This window comes from Chiloscyllium plagiosum, unplaced genomic scaffold, assembly GCF_037043375.1.
Source record: "Chiloscyllium plagiosum isolate Xiang-an unplaced genomic scaffold, Cpla_swu_hap1 HiC_scaffold_35, whole genome shotgun sequence".
In the NCBI taxonomy this organism is placed as follows: Eukaryota; Metazoa; Chordata; class Chondrichthyes; order Orectolobiformes; family Hemiscylliidae; genus Chiloscyllium; species Chiloscyllium plagiosum.
In genome coordinates this window covers 50,663,415-50,690,731 of record NW_028270173.1, presented here as the reverse complement: position 1 = coordinate 50,690,731, position 27,317 = coordinate 50,663,415, and the positions used below count along the sequence as shown (strand labels likewise).

Below are 27,317 nucleotides of genomic sequence, written 5' to 3'. Positions count from 1 at the left end.
CTATAACTTGGTATTGTGCAATTTTTAACTTCAGGTAATCAGTTAGAAACCACCGGCATATAATTACCAACTTCTAATCCCCTTCGAAACTCCCCTGTCACACACATACACCCACAGTCAAATGACGGGGTAAAACAGATTATGATCATAGGAAAGACTGGAAAGACAGTTCAATAGTATTCATTCCCAGATTCTGTTGTTGAAATGATTTACAAGGATGTTGCCAGGGTTGGAGATTTTGAGCTGCAGGGAGAGGTTGACAGGCTTGGGGCTGTTTTCCCTGGAGCGTCAGAGGTTGAGGGGTGACCTTGTAGATGTTTACAAAATCAGGATGGGCATGGATAGGATAAATAGACAAAGTCTTTTCCCTGTGGTAGGTGAGTCCAGAACTAGAGGGCATAGGTTTAGGGTGAGAGGGGAAAGATATAAAAGAGAACTAAGAGGTAACTTTTTCGCACAGAGGGTGGCACGTGTATGGAATGAGCTGCCAGAGGAAGTAGTGGAGGCTGGTACAAATGCAACATTTAAGAGGCATTAGATGGGTATATGAATAGGAAGGATTTGGAGGGATATGGGCTGGGTGCTGAAAGGTGGGACTAGATTGGGTTGGGATATCTGGTCTGCATGGACCAAAGGGTCTGTTTCCATGCTGTACTCACCTACCCCAGGGAAAAGACTTTGTCTATTTATCCTATCCATACTCATCTTGTAAATCTTTTTTGAACTCTTTCAAGTTTCACAACATCTTTCCAATAATTGGAAAGAGACCAGAATTGCATGCGATATTCCAACTGTGGCCTAACCAATGTCCGGTACAGCCGCAACATGACCTCCCAACTCCTGTACTCAATACTCTGACCAATAAAAGAAAGCATACCAAACGCCTTCTTCACTATTCTATCTACCTGTGACTTCACTTTCAAAGAGCTATGAACCTGCAGACCAAGGTCTCTTTGATCAGCAATACTCCCTAGGACTCTACCATTAAGTGTATAAGTCCTTCTGCTGGCCAGCACATTGCAGTGCTCTTTACTCTGAATACTTGCAGAGGCAGCGGATGGCTGGTATCACATAAAAAATGACTCTGACTTATCAGTTACAAGCCACAACTTACAACTATTGATACAGGAAAGATAAGACCATAAGCATGGAGCAGAAATTAGGCCATTCAGCCCATCAAGTCTGCTCCACCATTCAGTCATGTCTGATAAAGTTTGCAACACCATTCTCCCATTTTCTCCCCATAACCCTTGATACTCAAACTGCTTTTCATCAGGTCTACAGTGTGCTTTGACTGCAGTGAACAGAGAGTCTGCTCCTGAGCTGAGGAAGTACTGTACTCCCCTCTTTCTCTCTGTTCCCAGCTTCAGGCTTTCCAGAGACCTGAGAACCAATCACTCAGTTGTTGCCAGGCAGAACAGTCTCTGTGTGGGAGAAGGGAATACCATTTTGCCTACTGACCACTTCCTTACAGAAAACATGTTTGGCTCTAGCGAAAGAGGGCCTACCCACAATGCCACTGATACCTCAAATTAGCTATACTCAGGAACTAACAGTAAAAGAGCCAATACCTAAGCCATTACCTAATCGAAGGAATATGTTATCTAAACAACCAGCTAATGGGATTCTCGACCTCACAATGGCACTGCACCTCCAGAATCCACAAAGGCTCTCTCTGTCTCCCCAGGAGTCCAGCCGACACAATGCCCCCACAGACTAAATGGCACCAGGGTATTCCATATGGATGACCACTGTCCTATGGAACTATTGTGAACAGGATGCTACCCCTTACTGTTTCAATGCCTTTAGATTAGCTAACCTCCTGTGGGCATTGTTTACCTGACAGATACTGCTGGACACGCAGCATTGATTCAACAATCTCAAACTATCAACTATAATCAGAACGGTATTGTCCTGTAATTAACATCAGTCTCTTGTGACCCTATAAAGAACGGAATATGCCTGTACTTCAGGGAACAGAGCTGAGGCTCATCTGTACAGAGTACCCATTATGTATACGTGTGATTAATTTCTCTTCCCACGATAGCATGAAATAAACCAGTGTGGATCAATTTCACAAGATCTTCATACAAGTTTTATTAATAAATGGACAATTCTCTGATACGCTGTCATCGGCTATTGGTCACTCATCCATAGACCAGTCAACTTCTTGTAGCCAGCAAAGGCTGCATCTGTATGTCCCTCCCTCTCCCCCCCCCCCCCCCCCCAGCTCCAGATTATCTGCAACTCTTCAGTCATTGTTTTCTCAAACAGTTGCTTTAAAAACACATATTTAAAATATGCCAACATTTTTATTTCCATCACACATTCTGTGCCCTGTGCAAGTCAAACTTAATTCCTTTCATTTCTTCAGGACAGTTCTCAAGGACAGCAGGCATGAAAAGAAGTGATCCCACCTTTCACCAACATTGTGTTTAATCTGAGCAAATCTAGACTTGATCTCTACAAACTGCGACAGTCAGTCAGCAATGATCCTGCACCGGAGATTAACATGTAATTAGGACATCTAAGAGCATGCCACTTACTTCTGCCTTTGAGTTATATTTTCTAACAATAAATAACATTTTGCATAACTTGAGTTAGAGTGCCAGTATTAGGTCTTTGTATTGCACATTACTCTGACAGTTTTCACACAGTTAGGTTTCTATGGAACTAGATTGACCAGTCTGACTAGGCTGTGTGGGACCTGCCAAACAAACAAACCAGAGAGAAATGTGAATTATTGCAAGAATAGGGAACATGGTTAAACCAGTCAGACATTGCAATGCAACAGTTCAAATACCTCAATGAACATAATGCTCCAAAAAGCAAGGATTCTCTCAAAATGAATCAGAGTTGGAATGGGGTCTGAGTTAATTTGCAAAGAGCATTCAAACCCTCAATGAAATGTCTGCCTCCTTTTGTAATGGGAGGACATTCTCAGCCGATTCCCTGGAAACATTATCGTTACAGAAGTGAAGGTGGGACGATATAGATTTGTACGAAGAGTAAATGATTGTGTGCCATGTCACATAGAGACAGGGTAATCTGGTTCTGGTGCTGCCTCACACTTTGTGCTGCAGCTCCCACCTTTATAAACCCAGCAGCGAAAGACCGACTGGGCCTGTCACTGGGTCCCATCAGCGAGACACAGCACAAACCCGATGGGGTTTCGGGTTGGACACGAAGCCGATTCTCGGGCTGGTGTCCAGGTTGGTCACGCCTGGTGGGGCCTGGAAGTGGAACTTCTGCAGCAGGGTAATGAAGAACAGGAAAAGCTCCACTTTAGCCAGTGCCTCACCAGCGCACACCCTCTGACATGAAAAAGAACGGGGACGGTCAGTACCTCACCCACACACACACACAGACACAGACACACATACACACACACAGACACACACACACACAGACACACACACATGCACACACATACACACACACAGACACACACATACACAGATAGACACACACACACTCGCACATACACAGATAGACACACACACACATTCACACATACACAGATAGACACACACACACACTCGCACATACACAGATTGACACACGCACCCATAGACACACACTCGCACATACACAGATAGGCACACACACACAGACACACACTCCCACATACACAGACAGACACACACTCCCACATACACAGATAGACACACACACAGACACACATTCGCACATACACAGATAGACACACACACACACACTCGCACATACACAGATAGACACACACACACAGACACACAGATAGACACACACACACAGACACACACTCGCACATACACACACAGACACACTCGCACATACACAGATAGACACACACACACAGACAAACAGATAGACACACACACAGACACACACTCGCACATACACACACAGACACACACTCGCACATACACAGATAGACACACACATACATAGATAGACACACAAACACACAGTCTCTCACACACACACACAGATCGACACACACAGATAGACACACACACACACATACATAGATAGACACACAAACACACAGTCTCTCACACACACACACAGATAGACACACACACACACAGACAGGCGCACACACACACACACACACACACACACAGTCTCACATACAGTCTCACACACACACACAGCACGGTTCGTTCATCTTCCAAACCCCCATCGCTGAAACCATCCCAATGGTCACCAATTGAGAGCAATTCCATTCCCAGCAGTGTGTCTCTCCATCCCTGTACAGACAGAACTCGAACAGCTGGGAGTATGTTCGGCCCTTCATGCTCTTTGCTCATTCAATAAGAACCTGGCTGATCTGCTCCCTCCACCCCACCTTCCCAAACCTTCCCCATTCCTATCCATTTAATTCGGATCCAATAGCCTGGTCCTGAATCAACTCAATGACTGAACATCCACAGACCCTCAGGGCAGGGAATTCCAAAGACACACCCCACTCTGAGTGAGAGAACATTGTCTTCTCCCCGTCCGAAATGGACACTCCTTTACTGTGAGACTGTCCATTGAACAGAAATAATCTCCCAGCACATCCCCACTCCAGGGCCTGAAGAATTATCCTTTTTTTATTTCAAAAATATATTTATTCATAAATATTTTGATGATCTGTACAATTGGTCATGCCAGACATATATAAACATTCAATTTCTTGGTATACAGAGACAGAGTAATCATTCATATATACAGGTCTGTACCATTACATGTTTAGTTGTGGGGTCTGCGGAGCCCCCTTACTGCGTCGGACCCCTGTGCTTAGGCAGGCAGATGTTACACGGTGGTCTTTCCCCACCGCGCCTTGGCTTCAGCGCGTCCCTCAACATGTAGTCCTGGACCTTGGAATGTACCAGTCTGCAACACTCAGTTGGGGTCAACTCCTTCAGCTGGAAGATCAGCAGGTTTCGGACCGCCCAGAGAGCGGCCTTCACCAAGTTGATGATCCTCCAGGCACAGTTGATGTTCGTCTCGGTCTGCGTCCCGGGGAACAGGCCGTAGAGCACGGAGTCCCGCGTCAGGGCGCTGCTCGGGACGAACCTCGACAAACACCACTGCATTCCTCTCCAGACTTCTTCTGCGTAGGAACATTCCAGAAGGAGGTGTGTGCTTCCGAATTGGCATCTTTGCTGCTGGGGAATGGTCAGTACGGCTTGTGTGACAAACAGGATGGTGTCGTTTTACCTGAATCACATACGGAGATGTGTTGCTGGAAAAGCGCAGCAGGTCAGGCAGCATCCAGGGAACAGGAAAATCGACGTTTCGGGCATAAGCCCTTCTTCAGGAAGGGCTTATGCCCGAAACGTCGATTCTCCTGTTCCCTGGATGCTGCCTGACCTGCTGCGCTTTTCCAGCAACACATCTCCGGCTCTGATCTCCAGGACCTCACTTTCTCCTGAATCACATACACCTTGTGGTTGACAAAAGGAGAAAACCGAGTAAAAACGATAACCCTAATTAGCTTTTCAACCGTATCTTTAATAGAGAAGCAAACATCTCCAGGCACTTTACAACAGGATTAGTCACTGACCTTCGAACACAGTGCGCAAAACAGTCACTTCATACGCGTTTACTTTGAAGTAAAGGACTCTGAATTAAATAGGCAACAGATAAAGGAGGCGACTGAATGTAACACAACAGTCCTGTGTTCTTAATTACTGTGAGAATTTGATATCCCTATTCTGGCTCTCCTGCATCTTTCTGTGTCATGTCCCCTTAAAAATGGGTTGATTACTCAGCAACAGGAGCAGCTTAATGGCCCATTCATGAGTTAGTCAGAAATGGTGAGCAGGCAGCGGATTTGGGAACTCCTTCCCTTCTCCCACCAGAGTGAGTGACAGCACTTACAAGTGAGTGGGAAGGTGGTGAGCTGCCCAGCCCTTGTATTTAATGTGACCCTTACCCCATCAAAAACACGCCCAGCATGGGTGAGGTGTAAAATTCATCTCGTGGCATGGTCAGTTACAGTTTCCTACAGCCTTCAGATTGAGTCCAATTTGTTCTTGTTTTATTAATGCATGGGACATGGATGTCACAGGCCAGGCCAACATTTATTGTCCACTCCCAGTTACCTCCGAGAAAGCGGGGGGTAAGCTGCCTCCTTGAACTGCTGTAGTTACACCCACGCTACCATGCGGGAGCCAGTTCCAGGATTCTGACCCACTGACAGTAAAGGCACAGCGATGTATTTCCAAGTCAGGAAGGTGGGAGGGGCACTTGCAGGTTTTCAGGTATCTGCTGCCCTTCTCCTGCGACACAGCAGTGGTCGTGAGGTTAGAAGGAGCTGTCCAAGGAGCCTTGGTGAACTTCTGCAGTGCAGCTTCTGGATGGTACACACTGCTGCGACTGAACATTGATTGCGGGAGGGAGGAAATGTTTCTCAATGGGGTGCCAACCAAGCAGGCTGCTTTGTCCTGCATGTCGTCAAAATCCTTGCATGTCCTACCTTGCTGGACATGTGCGTTGATGACATCACCTCAGGTAAGGAAGTGGGAGCACAGGGAACAGCAGGACTGACCATCCTGAGAGTTAAAGATGGAGAAGACAATGGAGGAATGTGTGGTGAAGAACGCAGTATCATTTAGGATCAATATCGGGTACAGAAAGAGAAACAGAGGGAAAGATGTACTGGACTGAGAATAAGGGAAAGAAGATGCAGAATACATTTTCAAATGACAAGGCTTCAACTTTAAAAAACTCCAGGGTGACTCAGTCTGCAGATTGGCATGGCATTAAGAAAGATGAATCCATGAGATGGGCACCAGTTTAAACTGCTTGTCAGGGTGAGGGGACGGGGGGTGTTAATGTGGATAACTAGCAAGTGCTGACAAATAATGGAGAGGCTGAGGCAGGGTGAGGCAGACACCAGGAGGCAGTGGATTGACTGGCAAATTCCGGACACTCCCAACTGGCTGAGGCCTTGACCTGCTGGATTTCCCAGGAGATTTGTGCATCACGTTTCCCCAACCAACGTTAGAGCTCTGACGAGGTGTGCCCCATTCCCCCTTCCCCTGAACCCGTTACAGTTTCACGTGGCACAGTTTGAGGGGCTCGGAGTTCCTGGTGTTTAACCAGGGGTTGAAGAAGGGGAAGAGTTTGCCGTTGAAGGTGTCAGTGAAAGTGTAGAGGTGGGTCATACTGTCGGCATCGTAAAAGGAGATTTGCCCTCCCTCGTAATCCAGGTAGACCCCTATCTTCTTGGGCTTGGCGCCCAGTTTGAGGAGGGTGGAGGGAGCAGTCAGGGCCCCGTAGATGTGCTCTTGCCTCTGACATATGGTCCAATAGCCAATCGAGGGCATCAGCGTGATCTGGCCCTTCCTTTGGGCATTCTCCCGGGCCAAGCCCAAGTCCCAGTCGGTCTTGTTAGCCACCTCCACCTCCCAGTAGTGCCGGCCGGAGCTGAAGCCCTGGCTGCTCAGCACGCAGGTGCAGGGCTCGAACCTCACCCTGTTGTTCGGGAGGTTTCTCCTCTCATCGCCGGCGTGGACCGCGGTCAGGTCCTCGGACAGCAGGAGCCTGGCCTGCGCTGTGCTGAGATCCAGGGTCAGCGGTGCTGGCACTTTGTTTGTGAAAATAACAAGAAGGTTAGAAACGCGCGACACGGGAACAATCAAAACCAGACACCATCAAGAGAATAGCTGTCAACTGTTGTGGTGACATGGTGGGTCAGGGATCAGCGCTGCTGCCTCACCGCGCCAGGGACCCGGGTTCAATTCCCACCTCGGGCAACTGTCTGTGTGGCGTTTGCACATTCTCCCCGAGTCTGCGTGGGTTTCTGCCGGGTGCTCTGGTTTCTTCCCACAGGCTAAACATGTGCGGGTTCAGTGAACTGGCCATGCTAAATAATCCCATAGTGTTCAGGAATGTGTAGGTTAGGTATATTAGTCAGGGTAAGTATAGGGGAATGGACAATGGGATTGGGTGGGATACTCTTCAGAGGGTCAGTGTGGACTTGTTAGGCCAAAGGGCCTGTTTCCACACTGTAGGGATTCTATAAAATCCAGTCAGGGAAATCAACTGGTTAGCAAGTTTAGATTTCATGGAATACAGAGGGAACTAGCCAGAACTGGCTTAAAGGTAGAAGACAGAGGGTGGTGGTGGAGGCTTGTTTTTCAGACTGGAGGCCTGTGTCCAGTGGAGTGGCACAAGGATCGGTGCTGGGTCCTCTACTTTTCGTCATATTTATAAATGATTCGGATGTGAGCATAAGAGGTACAGTTAGTGAGTTTGCAGATGACACCAAAATTGGAGGTGTAGTGGACAGCGAAGAGGGTTACCTCAGATTACAACAGGATCTTGACCAGATGGGCCAATGGGCTGAGAAGTGGCAGATGAAGTTTAATTCAGATAAATGCGAGGTGCTGCATTTTTGGAAAGCAAATCTTAGCAGGACTTATACACTTAATGGTAAGGTCCTAGGGAGTGTTGCTGAATAAAGAGACCTTGGAGTGCAAGTTCATAGCTCCTTGAAAGTGGTGTCACAGGTAGATAGGACAGTGAAGAAGGCATTTGGTATGCTTTCCTTTATTGGTCAGAGTATTGAGTACAGGAGTTGGGAGGTCATGTTGCGTCTGTACAGGACATTGGTTAGGCCACTGTTGGAATATTGCGTGCAATTCTGGTCTCCTTCCTATCGGAAAGATGTTGCGACACTTGAAAGGGTTCAGAAAAGATTTACAAGGATGTTGCCAGGGTTGGAGGATTTGAGCTATAGGGAGAGGCTGAACAAGCTGGGCCTGGAGCATCGGAGGCTGAGGGGTGACCTTATAGAGGTTTACAAATTAATGAGGGGCATGGATAGGGTAGAGAGGCAAAGACTTTTCCCTGGGGTGGGGGAGTCCAGAACTAGAGGGCATAGGTTTAGGGTGAGAGGGGAAAGATATAAAAGAGACCAAAGAGGCAAAACTTTCATGCAGACTGTGGTGCCTGAATGGAATGAGCTGCCAGAGGAAGTGGCGGAGGCTGGTACAATTGCAACATTTAAGAGGCATTTGGATGGGTATATGAATAGGAAGGATTTGGAGGGATATGGGCCGGGTGCTGGCAGGTGGGACTAGATTGGGTGGGGTTATATGGTTGGCATGGACAATTTGGACTGAAGGGTCAGTTTCCATGCTGTACATCTCTATGACTCTATAATAGAAACATCTTTTGAATAGAATCCCTACAGTGGGGAAACAGGCCCTTTGGCCCAACAAATCCACATCGAACTTCTGAAGAGTATCCAACCCAAATCAATTCCGCTACCCCTGACTAATGCACCTAACCTCCACATCCCTGAACACTATGGGGCAATTTCGCATGGCGTATCCACCCTAACCCGCACATCTTTGGACTGCAGGAGGGAACCAGAACAAACCCACGCAGAGACGGAGAGAATGTGCAAACCCCAGTCACCCAAGGCTGGAATCGAACCCAGGTTCCTGGCGCTGCAAGACTGCAGTGCTAACCACTGAGCCACTGTACAGGACAGGAAAAAAACATGCAGCTTGCTGCCATAGGGAGTGTTTGGATTGGAGAGTGTGTGCATTTCAGGGGAAGCTGGATAAGTGAATGAGGAAACATCAATAGAGGGTCACAGCGGGAGGGGTTAGGCTGTAGTGGAGTGTAACACTTCATTGAGTTGGGCAGGAAGCTCAGATGGGTACTGTGTGAGTTAAATGACTCTAAGGTCCGAGGTTTGGTCCCCAAACTGGTTAAGCCTGTTGGCTTCACGCCAGGAATGCAATAATCCGTGTGTTTGTCTGAGCCATGTCTTTGTGCCGATGTTAGATATCTGGAATGTGGCCCAGTGTTCCGAGGTGCTCGGTTACAACTTCTCACAGGGCGTTAGTTCAAATCCCAATGCTACCTGAGTTTCAGTGTAGTGGTAACGTCCCTACCTTTGGAAGCAGTGCTGTAATGGTAGTGTCACTGAGTTCGTAATGCAGCATCTCAAGCTAACATTCTGTTCAAATCCCCCAACGGCAGATGTTGACATCTTACTTGAAGAGAAAAATGTGATGAAAAGCTGACCTAATGGCGACCATGTCACAACTGGAAAAAAACCTCATGCAGTTTATTAACGTCCCTGACATAAGCATTGCCCCTTTCGGGCTTTGCTTATTACTGGTTCCCAGCCACATTGAAGTTTTTCCTGATGAAGGAGTATTGAATACAATTATTTCTGCGATTGGTATCTTTGCTGAGTCCCTGCACAACATGGGTGATGTGAGGAAAAATAAGCACTATCGCAGGGGAGAAGAAAGATAAAAAAAAGAAAAATATAACCAGGAGATCTGGAATCTCCTCAGTTCAGGGGACTGACTCTGAGCTTGCTGGTCACCGCCAGTGAACTGTGAGGGCACTTCCTGTGATGGTGACTCTCTTGGCTGTGAAAGAAAAACACAGCGTGGACTGACATAAACATTGAGACAAAGGGGGAGATTTGTTACAAGTGTCTGAGATTATGTCAGGTTCAGACATTATGGACAAGGAAAGGAAATCTCATCATCAGCTCATGGTGCAAACACTGGAGGGACACAGGAACACGTTTTATTCATTCATGGGGGACGTGGGTATCTCTGGCTAGGCCAGCATTCATTACCCATCACTGTGGCTGTGGAGTCACATCTCAGCCAGGTAAGGATGGCAGTTTCTTTCCCTAGGAGACATTCATGAACTAATGTTGCTTTTACCAATCATCAAAATTGGCTTCATGTTCATCATTTGGTTCATAAGTTCAAATATTTTTTCATTGAATTCAAATTCCACCATCTGCCATTCCCCAGAACGTTATCTGGATCTCTGGTTAACAGTCCAGGGATAATAGCACTATGTCACTGTCTCGCCCATTTGGTGTTTATATGTTAGTCCATGTTTTATATTGCACTACAGCCCATTCCTAACCCTTCCCAGTGTGGCTCTCCATTCCTTCCCCACTTCCGAATAGAAACACTAAAATTCAGTTCTACAGGGTGTGCAGGAACAGAGGAACTGGCAGGGCTTGTGTACAGCTCTTTGTTGTTAGCAGGACATGTAAAGATATCATTGGGAGCAGCAGTAGGGCCATTCAGCCCCTCTAGGCTGCTCCACCATTCAGTCAGGTCAGGTCAGGCTGATCTGACGGCTCTACATTCCCGCCTACTCCCATGCCCAACCCACCTCATTCGTCAACAATCTATCTGTCTCTGCCTTAAAAAGATTCAAGAGCTCTGCTTCCTCTGCCTTTCAAGGGAAAGGTCTCCAAAGACACACGGTCTCTTCATTCCTGCCTTAAACAGGACACATCGAGAGAGAACCAGAGGCTACACAGCCTGGGAGATGTTGGCCATCAGAAGAAACAAGTACAAAAGCAGGGGGTGTTATCCTGGACCTTTGTCAAGCTCCGATTAGGCCTCAGGTCCAGGTTACCCTACTTTAAAGATGTCCTTTAGAGAGGGCAAGCCGAGGTTTCCCAGAATAGCTCCAGCTACAAGGCTGGGGTGGAGAAGCTAAACTTGTTCTCTGCAGCACAAGCACTCGTGGGCAGATGTGATACAAGCCTCCAACATTATGCTCAGTTTGGATAATGCGGGCAAGGACAATAGTCTTCCCATCTGCTCATAGTACAAGCACGAAGGGACACTTAAAGTTTTGGATACATGGTGCAACATCTTTCTAATGCAGCAAGTGGTAATGCCCTGAACTTGGTTACTCACAAGGTCAGTGCAAACTGAAACAATCCATGGCTTTGGAAGGAAACTGGTTTGGTTGTTTGAATGAAGTAAACTTTGGAGGCACACATGGATAAAGTGGAGAAATCGGACTAACTGAATACTTTACAGAAGGCCATCATTGACTCAGAATTTGACTCTAATTCTCTTAATTAGAAAAACATCTGCACACAACACACAGCTCCCCAATGTGACACATTCCCCCTCTCGTTCGGTTACTAATAAGCCTCTTGTTACAAAATGACTCTCCTTCCACAAAACAGGCAATTTTTATTACTTTTTAATTCCATTTCTTTATTTCTGCAGATGGAATTGATTGACCCCTTCTTAAGGAAAACCCAGTAAAATTTGCAAATGAAGCATACTGGTCCAACTTGTATAGCTCAGAATAGTACAAGCAGCATGTTCATTTCTAATTACACTATTACTTTTTGTTTTAAACTATGTTTTTCTCCTCTGAGTTTGCTCAAATAGTATAGACCCGTTGTGCCTTCAGTATCCACAGAGAAAGAGTGACTCAGAGAGTGGTTCTCTGACAGCATTGTGGCATAGTGGTTAGTGCTGCTGCCTCACAGCACCAGGGACCCAGGCTCAACTCCAGCCTCGAGCAACAGTCTGCACATTCTCCCTACATCTGCATGGGCTCTCTCTGGATGCTCTGGTTTCTTCCCACAGTCCCAAGATGTGCAGGTTAGGCAGATTGATCATACAAAATTGCCCATAGTGTGCAGGTCTGTGCAGGCTGGGTGGATTAGCCACGGGATACGCAGGGTTACAGAGATGGGCTCGGGAAGTGGGTTTGGGAGGGATGCTCTTCAGACAGTTGGTGTTGACTCGATAGGCCAAAGGGCCTGCTTCCACAATGTAGGAACTGTCTGATTCTATGAATGAGTCTGTGAGTGAATAAGAGGCTCTGTATGTGTGTGAGAGTGAATGTGAGTGAACCCTGAGACTGGGAGTGAACTGGATATGTACACACCCTCCTTCTTGTCCAGATACCATTGCAGAAAAACCCAGGGTAAAAGGCAGCTTGTTTCTGATCCCCACTTTCATATGAATTCCACCCAGAGTGCATGTTCCATGATAACATCAGATGTGGATGCAAAAATAGTCTCAGTTAAACTAATTCCTTTGCTCAGCTTGGGTCCTCACCAATCGCCCTGCTGACCAAGATTAAAGGCACAAATTTCTCTCCCTCTCTGCCTCCTTCTTAAGTGAAAGAGTAAAACAGATTTTATTGATTAGCTTTGCTGGCTTGGCATTTTCTAATGGCCATGTTTATGAATTGGTCATTTTCGAAAATGATCAAATTATTGCATTCACATTGATATTTTTTTCAACTCATATTTACTGTTGTGTCAAACCCTTCCTTTCAGTAATTTGCTCATCAGCACCTTCAGTGAGATATAGTTTGAAATGTAGTTCCTCTCATGTGAAGGCTGGATATTCCCTTGACATTTGACTTGCATACATCAGAACATTTAACAAGAATTCCAATTCAAAATATAAGCTCACACTTACATGAGAGGAGAGTGATGATTGGTTGACAAATGGACTGCAATTGGTGAGGCATTGCCATGGAGAATGCACCAGTTAATGGCGATTGACAGTGAACTGCCAGACTTCGATAAATTTTAAACCAGGAAGGTTGGCTCTGATTGGTCAAGATGTGAAATGAATTGGCAAATGGCTGTCCCCTATTTTGTTGAGTAGAAACAGACACTCTGTAGGTACATCTCTTTCTGCATGTTAAGAAAAGAGTCCTGTGCATTACTTTATACTGCCTCCAATAAACACAAAAGCACCACTGTGAGCCTGACTGACAATTCTAAATTGGTTTTCAGCATAATTCCTCATTTTTAAGGATATTCCAGAAAATTCTGCCCAATTGCAGAATCACATCTAGAATTGGACTCTGTGTTGTGAGTTTTGAAATCATGGGCTGATTGGGATGTTCAGTACCTTGCATGTTTGGTGAACAGCCAAACAGACTGCCATTTGATATGATCTGCCTGTCTTTGATGTATATGGTCTACATACCAGTCATCACACTGGCACTGAGTTCCACATACCATATTATGAATTAGTGTGATCGCAGAACAAGACGTTTATCTATTGGTTTGACTGGGAAAGTAAAAGGATTGCAATAAATCCATCTGTATTTATCAGAAAGAGATAATTTTAGTAAATCTATCAATTTTTACTGGAGAGAGAATTATAACCAACCCATACGCCACTTACCAGGTGAGAGGATTTGTAACATTTCTTTCCAGACAGTGTATTGCAGGGGTCCCTTGAATATTCCCAATTCCAGGCCTTTGCGAACCACACTCGCTTCTGTTTTTTGTCCCATTTCCTGGAGTCTGAGAAAATGGATTAACAACATGTTTGCTTGAAATATTAACTAAAATAGTTAAAATTAAATACACCAATGGTGAATATGTAAGTCATATAATGTACACTCACCGCTTTCTTAATCCTTTGAATTCCTGTGTACAATTAAGAAGAACACAACGGTTAATAACGAGTAAAGCATTCTCACTGTTGATAACCTGCATTGATCTTTGCAGTCAGACAAATCTTAGGGAGGCAATGGTCAATTATTCCAGGCATTGCCTGGCATTGTATACAGACCAGAATAATTATTTGGGACCCCTCAGAAGGTCAAGCCATTTTACAGTCAAACATGTGCATAGTATGGAACCAAATTCACCGTTGTAATATGCGAAATGTGGCACTGAATCTGTACACTGTTATATCCCACAATTAACAGCATGGTAACTATTAGATGACCTGACATTTTTTAGATGCTGATGGAAGGATAGATATTAGCCAAGAAACCAGCAGAGCTGATGAAGAGGCAGCTAGACTCCAAATGTTAGCTTGGATTCTGGGTAATCCAAGATGGAGGACGGGAAAAATTTCTGGCTGTAAGAGCTGCTCCTTTTCTTTTTGAGGTATTTTAGGTGTTGGAGGTGACTTCCTTGAATTCCAGGAGCAGCAATTACTGTTTTATATGCTGTGGCATTCTTTTGGAACTTTGGAAAAAAAAAGTTAATTTTAAAAGGGAGAAGAACAGACAAAGGAAGCACATGGTGAGGACAGTGCAGGAGAGAGAGAGAGAGAGAGAGAGAGAACCTGCACAGTTACTGCCTTTGCAGTTTTTGAATTCATGTGTTGCTGGACATCGGAGTGCATCTGGGAAAATTAACAAACAGTGAATTTCACAACTAATCTTGGAGGAACCGGTTTGGGCAAAGTTCACAACACAGAATCAGATAAGTTAATTGTTGTTTTAAGTCTGTCCAAGAGAAAGACTGTATTAGTGAGTACAGTGGGTTCTTTCTTGATTATATGTTTTTGGAGATAAGTCTCTTGATTTAACTTAAAATATAAGCAATAGCTATTAATTTAACCAGGTGCAATGTTTTGTAGAGGAATAAGAGGGTGTTATTTTCTGGGTCTGTAGATTGTGAAGGAGCAAAAATGGCCTTTGCGGTGAGATGTACTTCTTGTCAGATGTAGGAGTTTAAAGAAAGTTTAAGGGTTACTGTGGATTATATCTGCCATAAATGCTGTTGGATGCGAATCTTATCAGATCGAGTGGATCGGTTGGAGACACAGATAGAAGCGATGAGGAATTTGCAACAGCAACAGTATGTGATGGATGGCAGTTATAGGAAGGTGGGGGGAGAGAGAGTCTCAGACACAGTCACATAGATGGGTTAACTCCAGGAAAGGTAAGAGAGGTAGGCACCTAGTGCAGGAGTCTTTTGTGGATATACCCATTTCAAACAGGTATGCTGTTTTGGAAAGTATAGGGGGTGATGGATTCTCAGGGGAAAATGGCACAAACAGCTAAGTTTCTGGTGTAGAGACCGGCTCTAATGCAACAAGGGCCACGTCGGCTTCCAAGAGATCAATTGTGTTAGGGGACTGTCTAGTTTGAGGTACAGATAGACGTTTCTGTGGCCAGCAGAAAAAAAGCAGAATGGTGTGTTGTTTCCCTGGTGCCAGGATCAAGAATGTCTCAGAGAGGGTGCAGAATGTTCTCACGGGGGAGAGGGGCCAGCAGGAGGTCATTGTCCACATTGGAACCAATGACATTGGAAGGGAAAAGGTTGAGATTCTGAAGGGAGATTACAGAGAGTTAGGCAGAAATTTAAAAAGGAGGTCCTCAAGGGTAGTAATATCTGGATTACTCCCAGTGCTACGAGCTAGTGAGTTCAGGAATAGGAGGACAGAGCAGGTGAATGCATGGCTGAGGAGCTGGTGTATGGGAGAAGGATTCACATTTTTGGATCATTGGAATTTCTTTTGGGGGAGAAGTGACCCGTACAAGAAGGACGGATTGCACCTAAATTGAATGGGGACTAATATACTGGCAGGGAGATTTGCTGGAGCTGCTCAGGAGGATTTAAACTAGTAAGGTGGGGTGGGACCCAGGGAGATAGTGAGGAAAGAGATCAATTTGAGACTGGTACAGTAGAGAACAGAAGTGAGTCAAACAGTCAGGGCAGGCAGGGACAAGGTAGGACTTATAACCTAAACTGCATTTATTTCAATGCAAGGGGCCTAACAGGGAAGGCTGATGAACTCAGGGCATGGTTAGGAACATGGGACTGGGATATCAGAGCAATTACAGAAACACGGTTCAGGGATGAGCAGGACTGGCAGCTTAATGTTCCAGGATACAAGTGCTACAGGAAGGATAGGAAGGGAGGCAAGGAAGGAGGTGGAGTGGCATTTTTGATAAGGGATAGCATTACAGCTGTGCTGAGGGAGGATATTCCCAGAAATACATCCAGGGAAGTTATTTGGGTGGAACTGAGAAATAAGAAAGGATGATCACCTTATTGGGATTGTATTATAGACCCCCCCCCAATTGTCAGAGGGAAGTTGAGAAACCAACTTGTTAGGAGATCTCCGCTATCTGTAAGAATAATAGGTTAGTTATGGTAGGGGATTTTAACTATCCAAACATCAACTGGGATTGCCATAGTGTTAAAGGTTCAGATGGAGAGGAATTTCTTAAGTGCGTACAAGACAATTTTCTGATTCAGTATGTGGATGTACCGACTAGAGAATGTGCAAAACTTGACCTACTCTTGGGAAATAAGGCAGGGCAGGTGACTGAGGTGTCAGTGGGGGAGCACTTTAAAATAGTGATGGAAAAGAATAGACCAGATCTAAAAGTTGAAGTTCTAAACTGTAGAAAGGCCAATTTTGATGGTATTAGGCAAGAAATTTCAAAAGCTGATTGGAGGCAGATGTTTGCAGGTAAAGGGACGGCTGGAAAATGGAAGTCTTCAGAAATAAGATAATAAGAATCCAGAGAAAGTATATTCCTGTTAGGGTGAAAGGAAAGGCTGGTAGATACAGGGAATGCTGGATGACTAAATAAATTGAGGATTTGGTTAAGAAAAAGAAGGAAGCATATGTCAGGTATAGACAGGATAGATCGAGTGAATCCTTAGAAGAGTATAAAGGCAATAGGAGTATACTTAAGAGAGAAATCAGGAGGGCGAAAAGGGGACATGAGATAGCTTTGGCAAATAGAATTAAGGAGAATCCAAAGGGATTTTACAAATATATTAAGGACAAAAGAGTAACTAGGGAGAAAATACGGCACCCCAAAGATCAACAAGGCAGCCTTTGTGTGGAGCCACAGAAAATGGGGGAGATACTAAATGAGTATTTTGCATCAGTATTTACTGTGGAAAAGCATATGGAAGATATAGACTGTAGGGAAATAGATGGTGACATCTTGTAAAATGTCCAGATTACAGAGGAGGAAATGCTGGATGTCTTGAAACGGGTAAAGGTGGATAAATCCCCAGGAACTGATCAGGTGTACCCGAGAACTCTGTGGGAAGCTAGAGAAGTGATTTCTGGGCCTCTTACTGAGATATTTGCATCATCAATAGTCACAGGTGAGGTGCAAATGTGGAGGTTGGCTAACGTGGTGCCACTGTTTAAGAAGGGCGGTAAAGACAAGCCAGGGAACTATAGACCAGTGAGCCTTGCCTCAGTAGTGGGCAAGTTGTTGGAGGGAATCCTGAGGAACAGGATGTACATGTATTTGGAAAGGCAAGGACTGATTAGGGATCGTCAACATGGCTTTGTGAATGGGAAATCAGGTCTCACAAACTTGATTGAGTTTTTTGAAGAAGTAACAAAGAAGATTGATGAGGGCAGAGCAGTAGATATGATCTATGTGGACTTCAGTAAGGCGTTCAACAAGGTTCCCCATGGGAGACTGATTAGCAAGGTTCGATCTTATGAAATACAGGGAGAACTAGCCATTTGGATACAGAACTGGCTCAAAGGTAGAAGACAGAGGGTGGTGGTGGACGGTTGTTTTTCAGACTGGAGGCCTGTGACCAGTGACCAGCCACAAGGCTCAGTGCTGGGCCCTCTACTTTTTGTCATTTACATAAGTGATTTGGATGGAAGCAAAAGCGGTACAGTTAGTAAGTTTACAGATGACACCGAAATTGGAGGTGAAGTGAACAGCGAAGAGGGTTACCTCAGATTACAACAGGATCTTGACCAGATGGGCCAATGGGCTGAGAAGTGGCAGATGGAGTTTAATTAAGATAAATGTGAGGTGCTGCATTTTGGGAAAGCAAACCTTAGCAGGACTTATTCACTTAATGGTAACGTCCTAGCGAGTGTTGCTGAACAAAGAGACCTTGGAGTGCAGGTTCATAACTCCTTGAAAGTGGAGTCGAAGGTAGATAGGATAGTGAAGAAGGCATTTGGTATGCTTTCTTTTATTGGTCAGAGTATTGAGTACAGGAGTTGGGAGGTCATGTTGCGGAGGCTGGTACAATTGCAACATTTAAAAGGCATTTGGACGGGTATATGAATAGGAAGGGTTTGGAGGGATATGGGCCGGGTGCTGGCAGGTGGGACTAGATTGGGTTGGGACATCTGTTCGGCATGAACAGGTTGGACCGAAGGGTCTGTTTCCATACTGCACATCTCTATGACTCTATCTCATACATCAGCTTCCAGGGGAAAGCAAGTTTCAAGTTTGATATCACTGGGGAGATTCCTAGAGAGTCATGTTGGACTTCAAATTAACATTTGAAGCAACAGATGCTAAAAGAACCGTTGAATATCTCCAACATGTTCTGGTTTTTGCAGTATCTGCAGTGACTCACTTTTATTCTGGTACAGGTATCCCCCTGCTATCTGAAAGTGGAGCGTTCCTGTGAAATCTTTCAGAAGCTGAAATGGCGTAAAGCGAAGAAGCATTAATTTATATGGGAAAAAATTTCACCTTTCTTCGTAAAAGCGAAATCCCTCCAGATTTCTTTCAGTTAGCAAAAACAGGTGCTAATGTTGAAGCAAACGTGCATAAAGCAAACTTTCAAAAAACAGGGAATGCCTTTATTTGCTGTCCTTAATCAGAATAATACTGCTTCACACCCATTCATTCAATTTGTCATTTGTCAAACATCAGTCACATCCCGAAATACATCTCTACTTGCTAAAACAAAGCTCAAATATCCAGAAAAGTTGTTTGTGTCAGGAATGCGACACAATGCAGGTACCGGACACTTGTAAAAGCTGGTTTCAGATCATCAACAACGAAGGGATTTGTGCAGGAAACACAAAATGTGAGGACACAGGTACAGCAGGTAATCAGGAATGTTGTGGAAGTTTGGCCCTTATTTGAAGGGGTTGGAGGATAACAGTCGGGAAGTCCTAATGCAACTGTGCAAGGTGCCAGTGAGACCACATGTGGAATACTGTGGACAGTTTTGGTCCACCTATTTAAGGAAAGATATTATTTCATGGGTACAGTTCAGACAAGGTTCACCAGGATGATCCCTGGTATGGAGGGACTGTCTTATGAGGAAAGGCTCAACAGGTTGGGACTCTACTCACTGGAGTTTAGGAGAATGGGAGGTGATCTCTTTGAAACAGATAGAATTCTTAAGGGGCTTGGCAGGGTAAAGGATGTTTCCTCTCATGAGGCAGTCTCGAACCAGACAGCATAGTCTCAGAATGAAGGAGTGCCAATTTAAGACTGAGAAGAGGTGGGATTTCTTGTCTCAGTGGGTTGAGAGTCTTTAAATACCTTGTCACAGAAAGCTGTGGGAGCAAGATCCTTGTGTATATTTAAGGCGGAGATAGATAGATTCTTGATCAGTAAGCAAATCAAGAGTTAGAGGGAAAGATGTACAGAATGTCGGATCAGCCACGATCCTATTAATGGAGAACCAGGCTCGAGCAGCTGAATGGTCAATTCCGATTTCATAGGATCCTGTGGTCCTAACAATTATTTATATACACACAGAACACCTTCCAGGGAATGAAACATCCCAATGTTCAATTTGGCATCACAAAACACAGTGTGACACTGAGCCACACAGGAGATATTAGGTCACAAGAGCAAAAGCTTAGACAACAGGTATGTTTTAAGATCTTAGGGCAGAAGGGAGAGAGTGAAGGAATGACACAGAGGGGTTTAGGAAGGAAATTTGAGAGTTTGAGGCCTAGGCGACTGGAAATTTTGTTAAAAGGATAGTTTGGCAAGGTTGGGACTGTTCTCCTTGGAGAGAAGCAGGCTAAATGGAGAAGACATTGAAGACATGAGGGGCAACTCTTTTAAACAGCGACTGTTTCATGTGTGGAATGACCTCCAACAGAAAGTGGTGGATGTGTTACAACATTTAAAAGAGATTTGGATAAGTACACGAATAGGAAAGGTTTGGAGGGCTACGGGCCAAGCGCAGGCAGGTGGGACTAGTTTGGTTTGAGATGATGGTAGGCATGGGCCAGTTGGACTGAAGGGTCAGTTTCCGTGCTCTATGACTCTCCTTAAGTATTCAAAGTCATGAGAGGTATGGACAGAGGGAGAAATTGTTCCCAATTCAGAAAAGGATTAAAACAAGAGGACAGAGATTTCAAGTGATTTGCAAAATTGGTGTGAGAAAATACAGAGTGGTACATGTCTATAATGCATTGCATTGGTGGAGATTGGTTCACAAGGACATTTGATGATTAGTTTGAAACAATGAGCAATGGTATGGGAGAAGAGAAAAACAAGAAACTGGCAGTAAGTGAGTTGTCATTTGGAGGGCCAGTACAGACTCGAGAGGCCAAATGGCCTCCACCTGTGTGGTAACACTTCAGTGATTCTGCAAACTGATGGCACCATCTCCAGTGCTGGAGCTGGAGAATCAGAGCTCAAGAGGCCAGAATCAGAAGAGTACAGATTCCTCAGAGAGTTGAGAGGTCGGGGTAGATTGCAGAGTTAGGGAAGGGGCAAGGATAAGGATTTTCCATCACAACCAGTGAGAAATGGAGCAAACTGCTCAAAACCGGTTCCAATTCTTCAGAGTTTTCATCCATCTCCCCACCTGAAGGACAGAATAAATATCACTCATGGTTGGACTCAGTGGTTAGCACTGCTGCTTCACAGTGCCAGGGACCTGGGTTCGATTCCAGCCTCAGGCGACTGTCTGTGTGGAGTTTGCACTTTCTCCCTGTGTCTGTGTGAATTTCCTCCCACCATCCAAAGATGTGCAGGTTAGGTGAATTGGCCATGCTAGATTGCCCATAGTGTTAAGGGATGTGTAGGTTAGGGGCATCAGTTAGGGGTAAATATAGATTAATAGGGTAGGGGAGTGGGTCTGGGTGGGTTACTCTTCAGAGGGTCAGTGAGGACTTGTTGGTCCAAAGGGCCTACAGGTTTTTACACTGTAGGGTTTCTATGGTTGATAATGGTGGACTAGCAAAGGGTAAGAAAGGGAGTAATGCCAGGTTAAGATCTTGTTAAATTCCAGGCTGTTTTTCTTCATAGTTACAGTGTATTGGGAGCCCTGTACACACCTTGAGAAACAGGCAGTCAGCTTGCTGAGTGATTCTGGCTCGAAGCTGGGAAAGATCATGCTCTGTGACTGACCAGACCGTCTCAATCGCAGTCAGATTCTCCTCCATCGTTTGCAGGCACTGCTCCTTCTCTCGCTCGAGCTCTTCGCTTAATCACTGCTCCTTTTCCACGAGGAATTGGTGCATCTTCGAGAATTCCGAGGAGAGGTGATGCAAGAGCTCCCCAGAGGTTTCCTGTGGAAGAGATACAGGATCATTCTTCCATCAGCCCTAGCTCCTGGTCAAAACCACACTGCATGGCTGAACGTACAGTACATTCAGTGACAGTTCAAAGGAAACAATTAATCAGGGAATGAAGTGTGGAAAAGATTGGAAATGTGATTGTGAATGAAATATCCATCTGAATTTTGCAATGGAAAACTGAATGCATTATTCCAAATTTAAGTGTATTGTAATTGGGAATTTTGTTCTTTTAATGATAAGAACAAAGAACAAAGAAAATTTACAGCCCAGGAACAGGCCCTTCAGCCCTCCAAGCCTGAGCCAATCCAAATGTACTGTCTAAACCTGTCGGTCAATTCCTAAGCATCTATATTCCTCTACTCCCCACCAACTCATGTATCTATCTAGACACATCTTAAATGAACCTACTGTGCCTGCCTCTACCACCTCTGCTGGCAACGCATTCCAAATGCCCACTACCCTCTGTGTGAAGTACTTGCCACATGTATCCCCCTTAAACTTTCCACCTCTCACCTTGAAAGTGTGACCTCTCGTTATTGAATCCTTCACCCTGAGGAAAAGCTTGTCTCTATCCACCCTGTCTATACCCTTCATGATTTTGTAGACCACAATCAGGTCCCCCCTCAATCTCCTTTTTTCTAATGAAAACAAACCTAACCTACTCAACCTCTCTTCATAGCTCGCACCTTCCATACCAGGCAACATCCTCATAAAACTTCTCTGCACCCTCTCCAAAGCGTCCACATCCTTTTGGTAATGTGGCGACCAGAACTGTACACAGTATTCTAAATGTAGCCTAACCAATGTCTCGTACAATGTTAACATGACTTGCCAGCTCTAATACTCAATACCCCGTCCGATGAAGGCAAGCATACTATATGCCTTCTTGACCACTGTATCCACTTGTGCAGCAACTTCAGGGTACAATGGACCTGCACTCCCAGATCTCTCGCTGCCCATAAACTTTTCCCAAAGCTCTTCCGTTCATTGTGTAATTCACTCTAGAATTAGACTGGCCTAAGTGCATCACCTCACATTTGTCTGGATTGAAATCCATCTGCCACTTTTCTGCCCAACTCTCCAGTCTATCTATATCCTCCTGTATTCTCTGACAGTCCCTTATGCTTTCTGCTACTCCACCAATCTTTGTGTCATCTGCAAGCTTGCTGATCATACCAACAGTGCTCTCTTCCAGAGCATTTATATATATTACAAACAACAGTGACCCCAACACTGACCCCTGTGGAACATCACTGGTCACCTTTCTCCATTTTGAGAAACACCCTTCAGCTACTACTTTCTGTCTCCTGTTGCTCAACCAGTGCTTTATGCACCTAGCTGGAACACCCTGCACACCATGTGACTTCACTTTCTCCATCAGTCTACCATGGGGAACCTTATCAAATGCCTTACTAAAGTCCATGTATGTGACATCAACAGCCCTTCCTTCATCTCTCAACTTAGTCACTTCCTGGTAAGGCATGATCTCCCCCACACAAAACCATGTTGCCTATCACTGATAAGACCATTCTTTTCTCAGTATAAATAGATCCTATCCCTCATTACCTTCTCCAGCAACTTTCCCACCACCGTCAGGCTCACTGGTCTGTAGTCACCCTGAATATCCCTACTACCCTTCTTGTACAGGGGGACAACATGTGCAACCTTCCAGTCCTCCAGCACCTCACCTGTATTTAAGGATGCCACAAAGATATCTGTCAGAGTCCCAGCTATTTCCTCCCTCGCCTCCCTCAGCAACCTGGGATAGATCCCATCTGGTCCTGGGGATCTGTCCACCTTAATAACCTCTAGCCTACCCAACACATCTTCCCTCCTTATGTCAACATGATCCAGACTAATCAAACTTCTGTCTCTAATCTCAGCATTCATCATGTTCCTCTCCTCAGTGAACACTGATGCAAAGTAATCATTCAGAATCTCACTCATTCTCTCAGGTTCGGCACACAGCCTTCCTTCATTATCCTTTAGAGGACCAATCCTTTCTCTAGTTACCCGCTTGCTTCTTATATAAGAATAAAATTCTTTGGGATTCTCCTTAATTCTGCTTGCTAAAGCTATTTCATGACCCCTTTTAGCCCGCTTGATTCCTCGTTTAAGACTTGTCCTACTCTTCCGATATTCTTCAGGGCCCATTCTGTTCTTAGCTGCCTAGACCTTATGTATGCTTCCCTTTTCCTCTTGGCTAGTCGTACAATTTCTCCTGTCATCCACGGTTCACGAATCTTACCCTTCCAATCCATTGCCTTCAACGGGACATGCCTATCCTGCACTATCTTTGAAAACCTCCCACTTCTGAAATGTGGACTTCTCTTCAAATAGCTGTGTCCAATCCACATTAGGCTCCTGCCTAATTTTGATTCAATTGGCCTTGGCCCAGTTTAGTACTCTTCCCTTAGGAACACTCTCTTCTTTATCTACGAGTATTCTAAAACTTACAGAATTGTGGTCACTGTTCCCAAAGAAATTCCCCACCGCAACTTCAATCGCCTGTCCTGGCTCGTTCCCCAATACTAGGTCCAATATGGCCCCTCCCCTCATCGGACTGTTAACATACTGCTCTAGAAAACTCTCCTGGACACTTCTTACAAATTCTACCCCATCCAGACCTCTGACGTTAAGTGTATCCCAGTCAATGTTGGGAAAATGAAAATCTCCCATCACCACTACCTTATTGCCTCTACATCTTTCCATAATAATTTCCATAGGTGAGGTGAATTGCCCATGCTAAATTGCCCGTAGTGTTAGGTGAAGGGGTAAATGTAGGGGAATGGGTCTGGGCGGGTTGCTGTTCAGAGGGTCGGTGTGGACTTGTTGGGCCAAACGGCCTGTTTCCACACTAAGTAATCTAATCTAATCTGTTTACCTATTTGTTCTTCTACCTCACGCTCACTGTTGGGAGACCTGTAATACAGCCCCAACATTAACAACATTAAAAGTGGTCACTGGTTAGGCCACTTTTGGAACACTGTATTCAATCTGGTCTCGCTGCGATGGGAAGGATGTTACTAAACATGAAAGGGTGCAGAAAAGATTTACAAGGATGTTGCTGGGGTTGGAAGGTTTGAGTTGTGGGGAGGTGCTGAATAGGCTGGGGCTGTTTTCCCTGGGACATTGAAGGCTGAGGGGTGACCTTACAGAGGTTTATAAAATCATGAGAGCCATAGATAATGTAAGTCGGCAAGGTGTCTTTCTCCCAGAGTCCAGAAATGGAGGGCATGGTTTTAAAGTGAGAGAGGAAAGATATAAACAGGACCTAAGTGGTGACTCTTTCAAAGAGAGGGTGGTGTGTGTACTGAATGAGCTGCCAGAGGAAGTGGTGGAGGCTGGTAAAAATACAACATTTATAAGGCACCTGGATGAATAGGAAGGGTTCAGAGGCATATGGACCAAATGCTGGCAAATGGGACTAGATTAACTTAGGATATTTGGTCGGCAATGATGAGTTGGACCGAAGGGTCTATTTTCATACTGTACAATTCTCTGACTTTAATTAATATAGTACCTTCCATTTAAGGAGTAATCCAATGCACTTCACAGGGACATTATAAACAAAGTATGATAACAAACCACAGAAGGCAATGTTAGATTATAGGATCAGAAGCTTGATCAGAGAATTTTAAGAAATGCTTTAAAGGAGGAAAATGAGGTATAGATGTGGAGAGGTGTTGTAAGGGAATTATTGCTTTGATGCTGAGGCAAGTGAAGGTATAGACATCAATAGAATAAGGTTGGCAGAGCACAGGAGGCCAGCATTCGAGATGTGCAGATATCGCTGGAGGTAATAACTGAGATAGTAAGGGCTTTTTAAAAAAAGAATTTTATAATGAAGATAGACCCCTGACTGCGAGACGAAGTACATCAATGGGCACAGATGAAGGAGTAAGCAATCGGAACATTGTGAGCATTAAAACATGGACTGGATAGTTTGAGATGACTCTACTGAGGATAGGATAAGGGTGAGCAGTCAGGAAGATATTGAGGAGGTGTGCATGAAGATTGTTAATGTAATGGACAGTCCAAAAACCACTGTACTGATGGAAATAAAGATTTGGAAATATCAGCAACAAAGGGAAATGGAATTGCAGAGGCGTTAACTACAATTTATGCTCCACCCGGAGGGAAGTGTTTAAATTGATTTTAAATCGAGATATTATAGGATCGGCTCAGAGGATATTCAAGGTCAAAGAAGAGGTAACACAATGAGCTGAAGTAAGGAATAAGACACATTTTACCAAAGCTTTTCATCTTGCATTGAACAGGACCAATTAAAAGGGAAAGCAGTATTTATGCTGCGTGGAACCTGCCTGGGTTTAAAATTTAAAAAACATCTAACTGGAAACTGTCAATCTGCATTAATTATTGCATTTTTCATGGCAATGTTGTTACCAATCGGGATATCAATCAATCAGCATTCTCCTTTTAAGCGGAATAAATGATAAACCCACCTGGAATTGGTATTCTTGCACATTGCCCTGATCAGTCCAAGGTGAAAACTTTTGACAAAACTTTTTTTTCAGCAAGATTACCAGATTTCTATGTTACCAAATGACTATTAGGAGTAACAAGATGAAACCAGGATGAATTTGAGTTGTTAAATAGCCATGGTTTTCTGGATACGAAACCAGGAATGAGTTCTATAGCCCGATGAGCAGGATGTACAGGATAATGGATATGTGTGGCTGTTCCATTATCGCCTATTATCCACTCCCTCAGCAGGAGTTAGAACTCCCCTCTTGCCCAAGAAGGTGACACAGTGGAGCTGAACATACCTCCAGCTCAGCAATCTTCTCCTGTTGCTGGGTAATGAGGAGACTCCACTTCCTCTGTTTCCGTTCTTCCACTGCGAGAAGCTCATTGAACTCATTCTGAAGAAGGTCAAAATGCACAGTTAAACAATCTCCACATACACCGAAGGTCAAAATACAGTGTGTCCCCAAAGACTGCCCTAACGTGAGGGTTAAGGCAGTCAATGTTAGAGAGCTGTGGGTGCGGATTTACCTTCATTCTATTTCATTCCTCAGCACTGACGATTTCACTCTTAAACACTTAATCTGGTTCACTCACATTCTTTTGGCGATGACCACATGTGACTGCACAGCCACGCCAAGGTGAATAACTGTTGACTGCCTTCTCGCACGACCAGAGAGCTAACTGGTAATCCCGAGGATTAGTTTTACAGAAAAGGATCCAGAGGGGGAAAATCGTGTTAAAAAAGAACAGAAATATTTCAGACTAAGTGTACTGGTCATGCTGGAACTTCATTTGGAGGAGGTACATGCTATCGGTCACCAGTTGTACTGTGTTTTCTCCTCAGTTGTATCATTAGCTCCTCTCCCTTTCTTGCCCCATCAAGGAGGTGCTTGCCCTCATTGGTCAGTGCACTAAGCAATGGAGTTGGGAAATCATGTTACAGCCGCACAATGGTAACATTGGTTAGGCCACCTTTGGAATACTGCACAAAATTCTGGTCACCCTTCTATAGGAAAGATGCTATGAAACTAGAAG

The 27,317-nt window shown here is 44.7% G+C and overlaps 2 protein-coding genes and 1 pseudogene across 2 annotated transcripts in view; all 3 read right to left on the bottom strand.

The window, feature by feature from the left end:
• The window catches only part of LOC148140844 (uncharacterized), a 265,345-nt pseudogene extending 259,384 nt beyond the window's left edge, over positions 1-5,961 (bottom strand).
• The window catches only part of LOC122547123 (class I histocompatibility antigen, F10 alpha chain-like), a 929,735-nt gene that overhangs the window by 434,944 nt on the left and 467,474 nt on the right, over positions 1-27,317 (bottom strand). The gene's annotated exons all lie outside the window — the stretch shown is intronic.
• LOC122546818 (zinc-binding protein A33-like) lies at positions 5,592-26,665 on the bottom strand. The gene is made up of 5 exons (XM_087978928.1): positions 26,582-26,665; positions 21,549-21,782; positions 14,166-14,188; positions 13,941-14,062; positions 5,592-7,564 (listed from the first exon to the last, which is right to left on the bottom strand). Exons 2-5 carry the CDS (start codon positions 21,654-21,656, stop codon positions 7,026-7,028), a joined length of 792 nt encoding a protein of 263 aa, XP_087835054.1. The 5' UTR covers positions 21,657-21,782; positions 26,582-26,665; the 3' UTR covers positions 5,592-7,025.